Below are 17,266 nucleotides of genomic sequence, written 5' to 3'. Positions count from 1 at the left end.
TCTTGAAGGAAAACTGAACCGATATTAACGTTACATGTACCATGGGGGTCCACATGGATCCCGGTTGAGAACCATTGATGTAAAGCTTTCTTCCGATGCACTGTGATGGGTTCTCAACTAGAGCAGGCAATCAATAGATTTGATTGAAAAAATGGGCGATTTTTCACCGATTTCGATGACAATAAAACTATGGGAGTGTGAAACATTCATCGATCATTATTCGATCCCGGGCAATGTCAGATCTCCCTGCTAGGGTGACCCCCCCCCCCAAAAAAAAAAAGCTAAATGGAGGCCATCTAGAACATATGCTGTAGAACGGAGAAAAAAAGGCCAAAGACCCTAATAATGTTTTGATGTGATGTTTTGAATATAATAAACTAGTTATGACCAAAGTTTCATTTCATTCAGACAAAACACTAAGAAACGGGGCATAATTAGAGTTGGGGCCCGTTGTTTTGGGGTCATCCTGTGTGTGTGTATATATATATATATATATATATATATATATATATATATATATATATATATATATATATATACTAGGAAGGAATCATACAAATTTCCAGTTTCATATCTGAGGACGCGTTTAATTCATTAGGGAAGATGCATCCCTGAATAAACTCGCCTGACACGTAGGCGACAAGGCGGTACTCCACGTAATGGTGTACCGAAAACCTGCTGTAAGATGCCTTTCTAAACCTGCATCTCAAGCACATGTCTGATGCAGCGAATTATTAAATCTGAAGTGTGTGCGACACGAAGTTGTGCATCGTGGATCACCTGTGTAGCTGGGACTGGCTCAATACTAATGAGCAAAATGTATATTTGTATCCGAGTTCTGCAGACGATGCAGGGTGTTCTAAAATCTTGGGCACATTTTGACTTTGAATATCCCGAAAATATCGAGGATAAGAATCTGTAAAGAAAGGAAAAAGTCAATAGCCTTACAAAAAAACTTTTGCATTTAGCTTTAAAATGACGTCAGAGTTAATGGGATATGAAGACTTGAAATGTGCTTTTGGACTTTTGAAACACCCAGTATATATATATATATATATATATATATATATATATATATATATATATATATATATATATATATATATATATATATAAGCTATATATATATAAGCTATATATATATATATATATATATATATATATATATATATATATAAGCTATATATTATATATAAGCTATAAAAATATATATGGCAATTAAGCTACATAGAATACTCCGCATTTCATCCACGCTAGGAATCGTAAGGCTTATGCAAAGAGTTGTGGTTGTCTCGCGTTTTTATATACGCACATTCTGTTGAGTTTTTAGTTAGCCAATCAGCTTCCTAGTTTCTACCGCTCCCTTCCTAATCAGTCAATGGGCAGCCATTTACAGAACAAAGGCTCAGTTGATCTTAAGTTCAACCCTTACTTAAAAAAAATGACTCGTGCGCCACCACCGAGAATCGAAACCAAAACGATTAACTTACGATTTACTTTTCCTTTAATGTTAATGCTTGAGCTATGAAGACATGTTTGCAGCAAGGCTAAACATTAAAATATGACCCTATAGCTATTACGTTACGCATACATATTCTTAATGCCGTCGTTCGAACTTCACCTGGCAAATTTAATTTTTTTATTTACATACTTTTGAACCGATTTTCCCCGGCTAAAACCGAAATACAAAGTTTCGCATAAGTTCGCGTACCTTATATATATATTGTTTTATGTCTGTAGATCGAAAACTGACAGAGGAGTTTGGTAAGCAAATTTTTAAACAAATGTATTTATACGCATACATGAATATATATAGAAAGAGGTTTGTGTTTAGTATAACCTTTTTGCGCGAATATTACGCAAGTATAAACCATGTAGAATATCTGCATGAATACAATAACACGTAATAGTTGACTGAAGATAATCACCTCATAAGAAAAGTGACAAAACTAATAGGGAATTAATTAAAATGTATGTTTAAAAGCAATTTAAAATATGCAAATTAGCTAGATCTTTTGCAGATGAATGCATATATAACAAAGCTTTATTTTCTTTTTAAATAAACAGAAAAAGGGTTTTAAATATTAATATCAAGACACAAAAAGCACACACACACACACACACACACACACACACACACACACACACACATATATATATATATATATATATATATATATATATATATATATATATATACAAGGTGTCCATAAAGTCTGGCTACATTATGTTTTTTTTTAAGTTTTTTTTTAAATTTTATTATATATATATATATGTATATATATACATACATACACACACACACACACACACACACACACACACACACACACACACACACACATATATATATATATATATATATATATATATATATATATATATATATATATATATATATATACAGGATGCCCACAAAGTCTGGCTATACAATCTAGAGGATACTTCCACAAAGTCTGGCTACATAATGTCGCCAGACTTTGTGGACACCCTGTATATATATATATATATAAATATATATATATATATATATATATATATATATATATATATATATATATATATATATATATATACCTTCTAAATACTAACCCATCTTTCTTCACCAAAAAACGTGCATACTTGAAAGTAACTTTTATATTCTTGTTTCTTATATGAAAATGCTTTGTTATAAAATTTCATTTTCTTAATATTTTGCATTTTACAAAATTTCTGTTTATGTTTTAGGTAGCACTTACTACCTGGTGACCCCTTTTCCTCATTTAATCGTTCATTTATTTTCCATTTTTATATGCATGGCCCATGTATATTCTTTCAGTTCCTTTCTTCGCTAAAACATAAATTTTTATACCCTAATTCATATTAAATGTTAGCGTGGTTCTTGGCCATACCAAAAGAAGTTATCGCCATCCAATATGGCCTCTACCAAGGTCTGAGATCACGCCAGAAATGCACCTTGATTATCTTTTATCTACGAATTTTTTCTTAACTAATAAAAAATTATATACTTTCTTTCTCGCATACGAAATCTTCGGCTGTTTCCGTCCCACTACAATTTCTTTCTCAACTAAAACAAACAATAAACTATTTCTTTTTTTTTTTTAATATATAAATAGAGATACTTACGGAATGTAGAAGAGTCGTCTACTAAGATTATTTCTTCCAAATATTTCATTTGTGTGTTCCGAAGGACGCTGTGGACAGTGCGTAACAATGTCGACCAAGCCTCGTTATGAAAACATATGATGACGCTGGTCTTCGGCAAATCATCACTATAAACCACATTACGGCATCTGCGCGCGAACAGAAATCGATAAATCAATCAATCAATAAATCAATAAATAATCAACAAAAAAAACGGTAAACACAAATTTTTATTTTTGTACCATTAAGTCCGTTTTACCAATCTCATGAGCGCTTAAGAAAATATTAGCAGCAGTTAAAGAATGGATGGCAAGCGATTGTATTAGCAGCAAGAGCAGCGTTTGAACCCGTATGCTAATTGGCAAGTGTGTTCGGGCTTACGTCTGGTACTGCGAGATGAGGCTGTCTGAAGATATTGGCTTCCTGAGACGAAATGCACCTAACATTGATGTTTTTGTTTTTCTGCTTCTTTTTGCAAAACTTACTTATGTTCGGCAAAACCAAAAACAAAACCAACAACCTCCCCCCCTTTCATTCTACCCATTTCCCCTTTATCTTTCTATCTCCCCCACTTCCTGACTGGTTCCCTAACTTAAAATGAACAAAACATTGATACTGTATCCTTTTTCCTCTCCCATTGTAAAACTCGTGTTCTACAGGGCAGGGAACAAAAACGTTAAAATCCACTATAAAACAACTAAATCAAACTCTACAAACTAGCGACTGAACATACAAAAAGCTTGATGTATAAAAACCTCCGACAAAATAACTGGATTCATCATGAATACTACTTCCAAAATAATTGGATTTAGCATCAAATAACCCGAAAAGGTTTGGTATGCCATAAAACCAAACCAAACCACACCAAACCACACCAAACCACACCAAACCAAACCATCGGGCTGGCGTCTGAAGGAAAAGAATAAAATGACACCACGTGGTCGAGAAAGAAAAAAATCGACGCCGAAGGAGCAAAAAAGAAGAAGACAGATGTCAAAAAAGATGGGCGTATAAGAAATGGCTGTCTACGGCCGGTGTATAGTGGAGCAGAAGCGAGGGACTTTTAAGCTGGTTTCGGGATAGGGAGAAAGAAAAACGGTAATAAACGACTTGAGTTAAAAAAAAAAAAAAAAAAAGAAAGAAGTCGAGTCGGATTTATTTATTTTAGTTTGTTTTCGGTTCCGGACAACGTGGAGGTCCGAGAGAAGTCTGAACTGTAACGAACACCGTTCGAGCATAACAACTACATTGTATTAGGTATAAAATAAACTGGATATTGTGGCGACGGCAACGGGTGAATGCAATCACTTATTTCCCCACTACTTAGTGCAATATCTTCATGTTGTTGAAAAGACATGCAAATAGCCAAATAGCAGAGAGCTACGCATATCCATTCGGCGGAGCATGGACCACTATAGCAGCGGTAACCTTGCCTCTGTCGGTTAAGGTATCGTTCTGAATAGCCCTAGGAGATCAGCCTTCCCAGATTTTATGGTCTCGCTTTGAAACGAGGTTACTTTATTGCTAATTGTCTAAAGCGCCCTCTCAGGGAATGCTGGCTGGACTACTTAGAAATTTTCTTATATCCCCCCTTTATCACACACACACACACACACACACACACACACACACACACACACACACACACACACACACACACACACACACACACACACGCACACACACACACACACACACATATATGTATATATAAATTAGAACTATATCCACCAGCAATGGCGTTATATTATCCCCTCATTAGCATATTTATAAATTAAATATACCCCTATCATCTGCGGCGTCAATGATTATACTTGCACTTACTCTGGATCACGCACGTCTTCAAGTTTCCTGTTGAGAGGAATCTGATCGCTTACGAATTCATTGAATCGATTATTCTGCCAACCCTTGTTGTATCGTTCCGTTTGCTCGCGGGACAAAGAAGCAATATCAACGTACACTGGACTGCCGTTTTTTCCTGCAAAAGAAAGAGAAATAAATAAATCAAATGTTATTACAAGGGCTATGCCAACAGCATATTCTTTTCCTTGTTTTGATTCTCAGGTATATATCCATTGATATCTTATGTCTTTATGTAGAGTGATGTGGTTCTCGGTTGATTAACTGTGTCGGATATATACTCGAGAGTTAAAATAATGAAAAGAATATGCTGTTGTCATAGCCATAGTTTTACATATTTTACACTTTAATGGTGATACAAATAAAAATTAGGCGCATATTCAGAATTCAAAGTAATTAAAAAAAATATGTAAAGAAATCTTTATGGTTTACGTACGAAAATGTCATATTCTAAAAATCAGGTAAATCGATGAAGTAGTTTTCCCTTTTTTTTTTTTACTAAGAGAATGATGGAATACTGTTGCCACTTCTGGACAACAGTACTCCATTAAACAATGCAGGATAAGGTGCTAGAAGCACTTTATCCAGCCTTGACATAGTTCAAAATAGACTTTGTAACCTAGTGGGGAATTCCCTTTTCTCTTCCCTGCAACCTCTTTCCCACAGAAGAGACGTTGCGAACCTGTCTCTGCTTTATCGTTATTTTCATGGCAAGTGCTCGTCTGAGCTTCAATCTATGGTCCCCGTATCGCCTGATTTTGACGAAAAACACTCGTCTAACTGAAACCACTATCAATAATTTCCCCCATTTTTTATCTGTGCTTAAACGTAGATTCCATGAACTGTACGCTTGTGGAACTCTGTCCCGTTTTCTTGTTTCCAACTGATTACAATATAGTCGTCTTCAAGTCCAATGCAAACAAGTTCTTAATGAGCCACCCCCTTAAGTAATCCAGTTTACCAAATTTCCACTACTAATGATTACTAAGAAATTTTCACATTGACTACTGTACACTCATTAACCGTTATCCTCGAGTAGCTTCCTTTATAGTGACTCCTTTATAAAAAGAAAAAAAAAAGAATCAGACTTTTTAACGAAGCGAAACGTTGTTATGATCCACCATGTTTAATAAATAAGGTGGAAACAACTCAATTCGAACTACCGAGATCAAAATCAGCCTCGTAATGGTTTCAATTTACTATTAGAATCGTTAAAAAAAAATCATTAAAAAATTTTCTATATAAAAATAAAATTACTTGGTCCATTTGCGTGATTTTTGGAATATGATATTTTCGTTCCATGACGGATACGTATATCGTAAAGATTTTTCTCTCCATATATATATATATATATATATATATATATATATATATATATATATATATATATATATATATATTCTTAATTAGGTGGAATTCAGGATGATAACCAAAATTACTATACAGGGTGTTTGGAAAATCGTTGAAATACCTTTGGAATTATCTTCTATACATCTAAATGAGCCTCTCTGTGTGGGGACTATTTACACAATGATGTTTCATTACTAGTCGCCATTCTTTTGTGTCCCATTCCTTCTTCAGCATAGACCTTGTTTTCTACTGAACATATTTATTTACCTTTGTTTGGTTTGTTATATTCTGTTATGGAACGACATTAACACGAATAAAGGAGGAAAAGCCATGGGATTATGAAATTCGCAAGCGGTCTCCAGTCGCATATACTACTAACCCATCTTTCTTCACCAAAAACGTCCATACCTGAAAGTAACTTTTATATTCTTGTTTCTTATATGAAGATGCTTTGTTATAAAATTTCATTTTATTAATTTTTTGCATTTTACAAAATTTCTGTTTATGTTTTAGGTAGCACTTACTACCTGGTGACCCCTTTTCCTCATTTAATCGTTCATTTATTTTCCATTTTTATATGCATGGTCCATGTATATTCTTTCAGTTCCTTTCTTCGCTAAGACATAAATTTTTATACACTAATTCATATTAAATGTTGGCGTGGTTCTTGGCCATACCCAAAGAAGTTATCGCCATCCAATATGGCCTCTACCAAGGTCAGAGGTCACACCACAAATGCCCATTGATTATCTTTTATGTATGAATTTTTTCTTAACTAATAACAAATTATACACTTTCTTTCTCGCATACGAAATCTTCGGCTGTTTTCGTCCCACTACAATTTCTTTCTTAACTAAAACAAGACAATGAACTTGGCCTTCGGGACAAGATCAAAGTGTAGTATCTGTTCCGGCAGATACTGCAAGCAAAGACCATATGTGGGGGAAACCCCACATATAAGACCTTGGTCAATGTAGGGGCAACCCTTCATACCAATTGTCACTATCCAGCTCCCCTACTCCCCGGAGAGTTGGTCCCCATTTCCCCTTCACTCCTCACTTTAAAAATCGGCCTTGTGCCTAATTTGCTCGGTGGGGGAGCAAATAAATACCATCTGTTCCGGCAGATGCTGCACTTAAGATAATTTGTACCAGTCAATGGAGGGGAAACCCTCTATACTGGGACAATTATTATTTTTGGTAACCAGAGTGCCCCCTTTTTGCCTACTTTTAGGGGAGCTGGTTTTTACCTCACATTAAAAACGGCCTTGTGCCTAATTTGCTCAGTGGGGGAGCAAATAAATACCATCTGTTCCGGCAGATACTGCAAGCAAAGACCATATGTGTGGGCAACCTCACATATAAGACCTTGGTCAATGTAGGGGAAACCCTTCATACCAATTGTCACTATCCAGCTCCCCTACTCCCCGGGGAGCTGGTCCCCATTTCCCCTTCACTCCTCACATTAAAAATCGGCCTTGTGCCTAATTTGCTCGGTGGGGGAGCAAATAAATACCATCTGTTCCGGCAGATACTGCAAGCAAAGACCAGATGTGGGGGCAACCCCACATACCTGACCTTTAACCAGCTCCCATTTCCCACCTCTCAGGAGCTGGTCCCCTTTTTCCCTTCTCCTTCCTTTCACTCCTCACATTAAAAATTGGCCTTGTGCCTAATTTGCTCGGTGGGGGAGCAAATAAATACCATCTGTTCCGGCAGATACTGCAAGCTATGACTAGCTATGACTAGCAAAGACCAGATGTGGGGGCAACCTCACATGCCTGATCTTTAACCAGCTCCCATTTCCCACCTCTCGGGAGCTGGTCCCCTTTTCCCTTCCCCCTCCCTTCACTCCTCACATTAAAAATTGGCCTTGTGCCTAATTTGCTCGGTGGGGGAGCAAATAAATACCATCTGTTCCGGCAGATACTGCAAGCAAAGACCATATGTGGGGGCAACTCCACATATAAGACCTTGATCAATGTAGGGGCAACCCTTCATACTAATTGTCACTATCCAGCTCCCCTACTCCCCGGGGAGTTGGTCCCCATTTTCCCTTCACTCCTCACTTTAAAAATCGGCCTTGTGCCTAATTTGCTCGGTGGGGGAGCAAATAAATACCATCTGTTCTTCAGATGCTGCACTTCATTTTCTTGTTCTCTTTCGGTGGAGGAGAAATCCTTCACGACTGAAACAATTTTTATTTTTGTACCTTTTCTCCACGTTAAAAAACGACCTTGGTGTCTAACTCTGTCCCGTGGGGAGGCATAGTAAATAGGTACATATATATATATATATATATATATATATATATATATATATATATATATATATATAGAGAGAGAGAGAGAGAGAGAGAGAGAGAGAGAGAAAGAGAGAGTGACTCACGGAATGTAGAAGAGTCGTCTACTAAGATTATTTCTTCCAAATATTTAATTTGTGTTAGGGGAGATGACGACGTTAGTTTTTTTTTTCAACTCTTGCAGGGAGTTGTCGACGTCCTCCTACATACAGCGCTCGGAATTCCCAAAATGGTCACCCATCTAATACTAACCAGGCTCAACATACTTCGGTGATCTAACGAGAACCAGTGTGTCAACGTGATTATGCTGTACATTTTTGGAATTTTGAGGTATGTGTAATATTTATATCCATCAGGTACATTCTGTTACCTGAAATAAGAGTGACCAACATTCGCAGAATGCCGTCAGATCCCCAAAGTTGCCCGTTAAAGTGAATCTGCAGACCATTAAGCTCAAATCTTTCTTCTAAGCCCCACGGCCTTTTATATTCGTTTGGTTTTATTTTTTTAAATGGTTTTGTTGATGTATGCAGTAAAGTCAGGCTCAGGCTGATTTTATCTGTGATCTGGTCACGAGAATAGTGTTTATTGATAAAATTTTTTAAAAATTTCTTATCAGTTTCTTCAAACTGGAGATGGAGCATCCCACCGGATGCCAACACATTCACCCGTTAACTCAGATATTCTAACTCAGAGATCTTTTTTTAAGATTCTGACCATCCCTTCAAGTGCATTTGTTTGAATTTCCCTTGCACTTGGTTCACCGGGTATATTTGCTAGGTAGTTTTCTAAAATTTGTTTTCATGAATTCAGTTGCTCCTATAATTATTGAAATGATAGAGATCTTCCTAAAATTCAAGTTTCTTTTCATGTCATACATGAGACGTTATCTCTTCCCTTTGTTTAACTCAGCATCATTGGGGACACTAACTTCTACTAAGGTTGCTACTTTCTTCTTCTTGTCCGATATCACTATGTCAGGTTTAATAGCTTCATTTCTAGGTACGTACGTAGCTGTAGGAATTGCATAGTGGATGGTGTATGACTTATTTCCAACTGTTTCTTGCTGGTGAACATATTCCCATGACTTGCTTCTGCATTCCATATTCAACTTTTTACAGATCGTCCCGCAGAGATATTTACACACTTCATCATGTTGCGTTCTATACACGTAGTAGTCGTCCACCAGCAGAATCTTACAGCTGGACGTTAGGTGGCTCACTTATAGCTGAACGTTAGGTGGCTCTATTTCTGTGTGGCAGGACCTGTTATTGCTTAGACCACTCATTTTTTTTTATACCACACGTTCAAATAACAGTGCACTATCACACATATTATCCATGCCGGGCGTTTACAACAAACAATGTCGATTGGCTTCGATGAAACGCGAAAAGCAACTATTGATATTTAATTGCTTCTCCTCGACAGCAATATGTGACACAAGGTCGTTTTTAATGTGGCGGAAAACCAGCTCCCCCAAAAAGGGGCAATCTGGTAGTCGGTAAAAAATAAAAATTACCTTAATATATATAATATAATATGTGGGACAAGAAGAAGAGATGAGCAGCCTTAGTAGAAGTTAGTGTCCCCTATGGGAACTACATTGACTGAGGACAAGTTAACTTATGTGTAGAATTAGAACAGATACTACACTTGGGTCTTACGTTTCTGTGAACTCTTTTCATTACTTATACATGATGAACTGACCAGCCTTGCCTGTTCACTGTCGCTTTGCAAAGTTCACTACTTGAAGTACTTCGAAACATTTTGGTGCTTCTTCGTTATCAGAATGAAACTCGAAAATCTGAATATCGAAATTCCATTAAAACCAATTATATCTACTTAATTGCCGTGTCGCAACAATGAACATATGAAACATAGCACGGATACGAAGTGCATGCGAAGTGACGTCACCGGTGGAGACAAAAAGGATCATATAAAAAAAAAAAATAGAAAGAGAACGATCACGAGAGAGACGATATAACGTTCGTAAAATTAATTATTAATGAAAATAATTTTGGAATGAAATTTGCGAAAATTTAAAGGTTTGCTAAAATAAATAAATAAATAAATAAACCGAATAGTTCGTATCGTAACAGGAGAGGTATATTATTTTCTAATAACTGAAAATCTTAGGTCAATTCCAAACTGAGTAACTTCCCTTTTTTTACGTCACGAGTCCCAAACAAATATGGCGTAGCGTTCTTTTTTTCGATGAAGCTTTAAAATTCTTGTTTTATTTAATAATGATGTAATATTTAACTAATTTCAATATTACAATTAAGGTCGATATCATTGCTTTCAGTTGAAAATGACATAAAAAAAAAAGTAGATACCATTGGTTTTCTTTTTTAATAAAATTTTATTTTTTTTTTTTACTTCCGGATTTCGCTTTAATAATGTAGAAGCATCAACATTTTAAATAATAAATTGTGGTTTCTTTGAACATGCCATGTTGTCCTTTTTTTTACACAGTGATCACCACTTATCAAGGCCCGGAAGCCACTCAGGGATAAGGGTTATTGCAAGTACATTACGTTAGTGTGGAGATTTGATGAAGTGTTTAATTAAGGGGGCGGTTCATCCTTAGACATGTTCTATTATATTATGGCGCGGGCAACGTCAAATGTCCCGGGTAGAGAGGTAAGTGACCGGCATTTGGACTGGTGACAATGTTATGAAAATAAAGTGTTTTCATAACGGAAGAATGTTTTTAAATAGGTCTGGAATGTAATGTAGTAATAATTAAGTCAGAATTTAATGTAGTAATAATTAAGTCAGAAATGTGTAAAACAATAAAATGTTTAGAAGGATGTTTAATGATATGGAATTGGAATCTTTGATTTTAATAAACAAAGATATGTGACAAAAGACCAGGCAAGGATTTTTGGTTACATAGATACATGATGTAACGAGCTTAGAGACACCTTAGAAAGTTAGTTAGTATGCAGTCTGTAACGGACGGTCGAGAGAGACAATCAACAGACAGGATGGAATCCAACAAGTGCAAGATCGATAATTAAGATGTAGACAGGACTGTATCAGTGTCCAATCTTTCCAAGATGGGAACAACATGCTGGAATAAAGGTTACCGAAATAAACCAGAGTTTTGTTGTTTGTGGTAGAATTTTCGTTGAAGCTTTCTGTCCATTAATATCAAAATATCAAAGATGGACCAAGTGTGTATCCTAATTGATCAAATGTTGTAATCCCATAGAATGGTATTCGTCCCTTTTGTTGAAGGTATGTCTTCCTTTTGTATGTCAAGAGACAAAGATGTTCATTCCGTCCCTTATTTGTCGTTATACGTGAACATACACAAGATAAGTTGTTTTGTTACATTTTGAGAACTCGGCGATCACACGTAAATACATGTTTTAAGAACAGACGCACATTCAATAAGGCACTCGTTACATACACGTGTATATATGTATATAATATATACACCCACTCAGAACAGTTCTCATTTGCATCGTTCAAATGAGTTTCTACTTGTATTCCATGTGTAATACATAAGCACTTGCGAATAGAGCAGTGTTTTCGCAAATGTGTCAATTTAACATAATGTGAAAAAAAAAGCCGTTCATGTTATAGCCGGTGGATCCAAAGCTATTTGTTGTACATTTGAAGCTATAAAGTAAACGCGTTGTCCATTTTCTAAATGTACTGCTAAGTGAACAATAGCCGGACTTCGTCCATGTATGGGGGAAAAAATTCGCCATACAGCTTCATTGTTGCTCATGTATCTTTCAACTTGATGCTGTGTGATTCTATTGATATGTGTGGCTTCATTTATATCATTTCCTTGTATTTGCAAGCCCAAAACTGCCATATCGCTGCCTTTATTCACGTGCTTGCAAATGTATTTGATCGACTTAACTTTTATAAACATATAACAGTTAAAATTTCACGTTTATTCATAAAAAGATATAAATATTAACATTTTAGTAATTTTAACACTGTACAAAAAAAAAAAAATGGCGGCGTCTAGTTGATTTTATCTTCAGCGGTCGCGCAAACTAACACAAATTATCGCCGATCATATGAAAATTAAACGGTCTTGGGTTGCATATAAGCAAACAGATTGAAAAATGACCGTTTATTAGGAAAACAATCTGTGCCCACGTACTATGTTGAAGCGTGTCATATTATTTAAAGCTGAAAGAACGCAGTGAACTTAAGAGGTGGTATGAAATACGGCGTCAGTGAAAATGGGCGCAACTGATTTATTTATTTAGAACAGAAATACATATTTTTTTTATCTTTTCAATAAGACTGTAAAGAAATAAAAGGAAAGACAAAATCTTCCAATTCGTCTGAATGATAGTATGTGCGCGTTGGGAGGGGTTGAACTTATAAATTAGAAACTTCTGGTAACTTGTTTAAAAGCAAGTTAGTACCCTATATATAATTACTAGATAGTTTTTGAAATTTTTTTTTCATGAGTCTGGTTGCTCCTATAATTACTGGAATGGTGGCGATCTTCCTAAGATTCCAGTTTCTTTTCATGTCGTACATAATACCTTGGTAGTCCGTTAACTTTCCCCTCTCATCTCTGTCTAACCAAGCATCATTGGAGACACTAACTTCTACTAAGGTTGCTTCTTTCTCCTTCTTATCCCAAATCACTATGTTGGGTTTAATAGCTCTGTTTTCAGGTATGTAGCGGTAGGAATTGCATAATCTTGTTTATGTATGGTTTATTTCCAACTGTTCTCTCCGGTATATTTTCCCAGGATTTGCTTCTGTATTCGATATTTAACTTTTTACAGAACATCTAGTGGATACCTAGATATGGTCCACACATTGATGCGGGTGGCAACGCTAGCAGTTATCAGAAAAGCAATCGGCGAACTCTGTCAATTTATATCCATCAGGCATATCAAATCAGACAGATTGCAAAAAATTCAAGGAACCCTTGGTGTGATTCTAACATATCGATGCTTGATTCGGACTAGTCTACTTTTCGTTTCTTCCTTCAACTGTGTTACTGGCACGAATATATTTTATTTCGCATCAGTGTATTTTGGAAAATATTTATTCCGGTTAAGAAGACTTTTAGAACGGAGACTTTTCCCTTACTCACTGAATACTGTGATACATTAAAATGAAATTGATCATGATTTATTTCCTGTCGCTTCTGGAACAAGTATTAAAAAAAGAAAACGTTATACGAAAGGTGTTCCAAATGTAATGCCTCCTATTTTTATTCCGTCAAAATGGATTAAAGGGGGGGAATTGCATTGTTATGATGACTGCACTTATGCATCCATAAGCTGAAAGTTTCATCTCTCTGTTGCAGGTATTGACGGTGTGAGACTCTATGTAAGCAACACCTGTAATGAACGTGTGTCAGAAGCAGAGACTCGTTATTAAATTCCTGGCAAAAGTGTATTGGAATACTGGTGCCTATGTAGAAAAATAAATTCTGGAACACAAAAGGTCGTGCGTTTTAATTGTATCACCCCCCCCACCGTCTTTGTAGATCTTCAACGTTTTTAGTTTAAGAAATAGAAGGCTTTACTTTTTGAACGACCCTCGTATTTTAAACATTTAAGACGAGTTCCAGATATTATGTAATCATCAGTGTAGGCAGTAATAAATTACTACTGGTCGTGAGATTCGAACCAAGTAAAAAAAAAAGGAAGAAGAAAAACACATTTAGTTTTGTAGGCTAACGTTTTTTTTTAGTTTTTTTTATTCAGCAAAAATACATGAGTGGAAGGAAATTAAGAACTTATTAATACTATTTCGGCGGACGTTGACAGTTGACAATCAGACAAATTATTCAATGACAGAAAGTTGGAATAATGCGTTTTCGCTAAAGTTGACCGCCTTTTCTTAAATTCCTAAATAGGGCTTAACTTTAATTTCGTAAAGCGATTTTACAACTGTACAGGGTGCCACCTCACATCTTCGAAGTCGGCTTGAAAGCCAAACACCAAAGTGCATCTGAATGTGCTTAAGACTGTGATGATCCCCTAGTGGAATCAGGTGGCCGCTGGCAGACCCTGGGTGTGGCAGCAGGACTCGGCACTGGCCCACAAGTTCAAAAAGACCCAGGCTTTGCTTCAGAAGGAGTGCTACGACTTTGTACGCTTCTCTCCCTGGCCCCCTCCTCTCCCGATCTGAACTCGCTGGACTCTTTCGTTTGGTCATGTCGAGAACATTAGAAATATGACCTCCCACAACACCAAAGCCAGCCTGATCACCGCCATCCGCCAAGTATTTGCCGAGCTCCCGTCGGCGCTTGTGGAAACGGCATGCTCCCAGTTCCGGACCCGTATGGAAATAGTGATTGGGGTTGAATGCGGCTACATTGAATAGATGCCAGCTTTACTACATAATAAAGTTACCGGAATTGATTTTCTCAATAAAAGTTTTAAAATAAAACTGTAGTGTTGTTTTCTTTACAAAATTATTGTTCCACCTTTTTTTATATCTCCAGACGTTTAATAGTTATGAAATGATAAGTGTAGGAAACCATAATTACTGATAGTCAGGAGATTCCTAAGTAAGTCCTAAATAATTTGCAATTGTATTTTGAGTGTCGTCCACACTGAGAATTGAACCTTCAACCTCCAGAAGCACGCCATACCAAATACTTTATCCAATGGGTCACGGGTTCTTGCAATAAAAAATAGAACGCTTTACTTTTCGAACGATACTGTATTTTAAACATTTCCTCATACTACGCAATTATCAGTGTAGGAAGTGATAATTACAGCTCATCTGAAAATTCGAACTCAGTCACAAAGACAAATTTGGCTTTGTAGACGAGTGTTTTTCTTCCAGCTCTCTGGCTACTGACACATGAGTAGAAGAAAATTAAATGCCTATAAACTGCAGTTTGGCGGGAGTTAGCAGTTCACAGTCGCACAGAGCATTTAACGATAGCAATTCGGATTCACGCGTTTTCGCTAAAGATGGCCGCTTTTTCTTAATTCCCTAAATATATTAGTGTTCCATGGTTACGCAATCATCAGTGTAAGAAAGGATAATTACTGCTGGTCGGGAGATTCGAACCCAGTCACAAAGCTACTCCGTAGGCTATATATGTGTGTGCGTCTCTCTCTCTCTCCCCCCCCTCTCTCTCTCTCTCTCTCTCTCTCTCTCTCTCTCTGTACGTGTGTCTGTGCGTCTGCGTGTGTTTTATTTCTATGTGAGTGTTTCAAGTATAACATGCTCATACCATTTAGCAGAGCGGATAGTAAACATCGGCATCCTATAAACTGAATAAACCATGCCAGTTCAAGACTAACTCTGTTTCAGTTGCTAGCTCCAAACGTCTCTAAAACTTCCATACCAAATTGTAGATTCGCTTCGTATGTACTTTTATTAGGTTGGTGCAAAAATAGTGTCGGTTTATATATATATATATATATATATATATATATATATATATATATATATATATATATATATATATATATATATATTGTAAACCAATTGGAATAAATTTGAATTTAAGATTAAAAAAAAAGAAGTTAAAGTAAAAAGAGTTAAAATTAAATACGAATTTCGTTTCGTTTCGAAACTGGAAAATATAACTAACAAAAACAAAACAAAACAAAAACAAAAAGACAAAAACAACCGTGAATAACATCCCCCCGACCGGACTACTATCCACGAGGTATTGTATATCTCCGACGGAAAGATAGTTTACAAAAGAAAATTCAGAATCTGATGAAGACATTTTTAAAAGTTGAAAGCTCGTATATTCTTTAGGATTAATAAATATTTTATTTTGAAGAAAAAATTAAAAAAAAAAAAAGCATCGTCATTTGGATTTCTAATTTCAATAATATAATTCAAATAAGAAACGATTTTTTAAATGCCGATATTTTTCTCATAAATACAAAAATGCACTTTTTGCCAGCCTCTTTAGTGCCTTGATCATAAAAGTCTGGAGTGCGCTTTGTCACTCACATCTCTAACGCCACTCTGTAATCGACGAAACCATCACCCAAACTGCACTCAAGGCAAATGCATCGGCTTTGTAAACATTCAACGGGCGCCGATGAATGTTAATCGGTTCAATTTTTTTTTTCTGCATGGAAGAATTTAATGACACATTTCTGCTTCTGACGCGCGCCAAAAACAGGTGTTGATTTCTTAGAGTCTCACACCGTCAATATCTGCAAGAAAGAGGTGAAAGGAACTTTCAGGTCATATATACATAAAAAAAATAAGTGGCATCACTTTTTAGAACATCCCTCGTAGCTTAGTAATAACTTCATTACAGGAGTTTCAGATGGTTCGTTGTTACACACAAGTCCTGGGAGGTGACTTGTTTGTAGTAGACAGTTCCACAGAACAAAATATTCTTACCGTGTCGAAACCCGGGAAAGAACATGTGAAATTGCTCCAGAAAAGGTTTAATATTTATGAAGCAATTCTGGTTCCTGATTGGTTGGTAGCAGAACGTAGTTAATTTGATTCGCCAGTTCTTAGCAGCATCGTTTATAAATAGAATCTTCCGACTGTGTGGGATCATACCCCAATTACCTCAAAATATTGCAACAAGAACTTGTTTACGTTGGACTTGAAGACGACCAGATTGTAGTCAGCCGGAAAGCAGGCAAATGGAAGACAGTTCCACAGGTGTGCA

General features: G+C 36.3%; 1 protein-coding gene across 2 annotated transcripts in view; it reads right to left on the bottom strand.

Annotated features, from left to right (window-relative positions):
- Window positions 1-17,266, bottom strand: part of LOC145263762 (polypeptide N-acetylgalactosaminyltransferase 5-like) — a 231,481-nt gene that overhangs the window by 57,336 nt on the left and 156,879 nt on the right. For both annotated transcript variants that reach the window (XM_080120794.1, XM_080120793.1), the window contains 2 exons: window positions 4,969-5,122; window positions 3,127-3,293 (listed from right to left, as the gene is read on the bottom strand). In XM_080120794.1, coding sequence (XP_079976920.1) covers window positions 3,127-3,293; window positions 4,969-5,122 — 321 coding nt within the window. The remainder of the gene's footprint in view (window positions 1-3,126; window positions 3,294-4,968; window positions 5,123-17,266) is intronic.

The sequence above is a fragment of the Euprymna scolopes genome, chromosome 39 (genome assembly GCF_053919585.1).
Source record: "Euprymna scolopes isolate OS-2025 chromosome 39, ASM5391958v1, whole genome shotgun sequence".
Taxonomy (NCBI): Eukaryota; Metazoa; Mollusca; class Cephalopoda; order Sepiida; family Sepiolidae; genus Euprymna; species Euprymna scolopes.
This window is presented reverse-complemented; position numbering and strand designations above follow the sequence as displayed.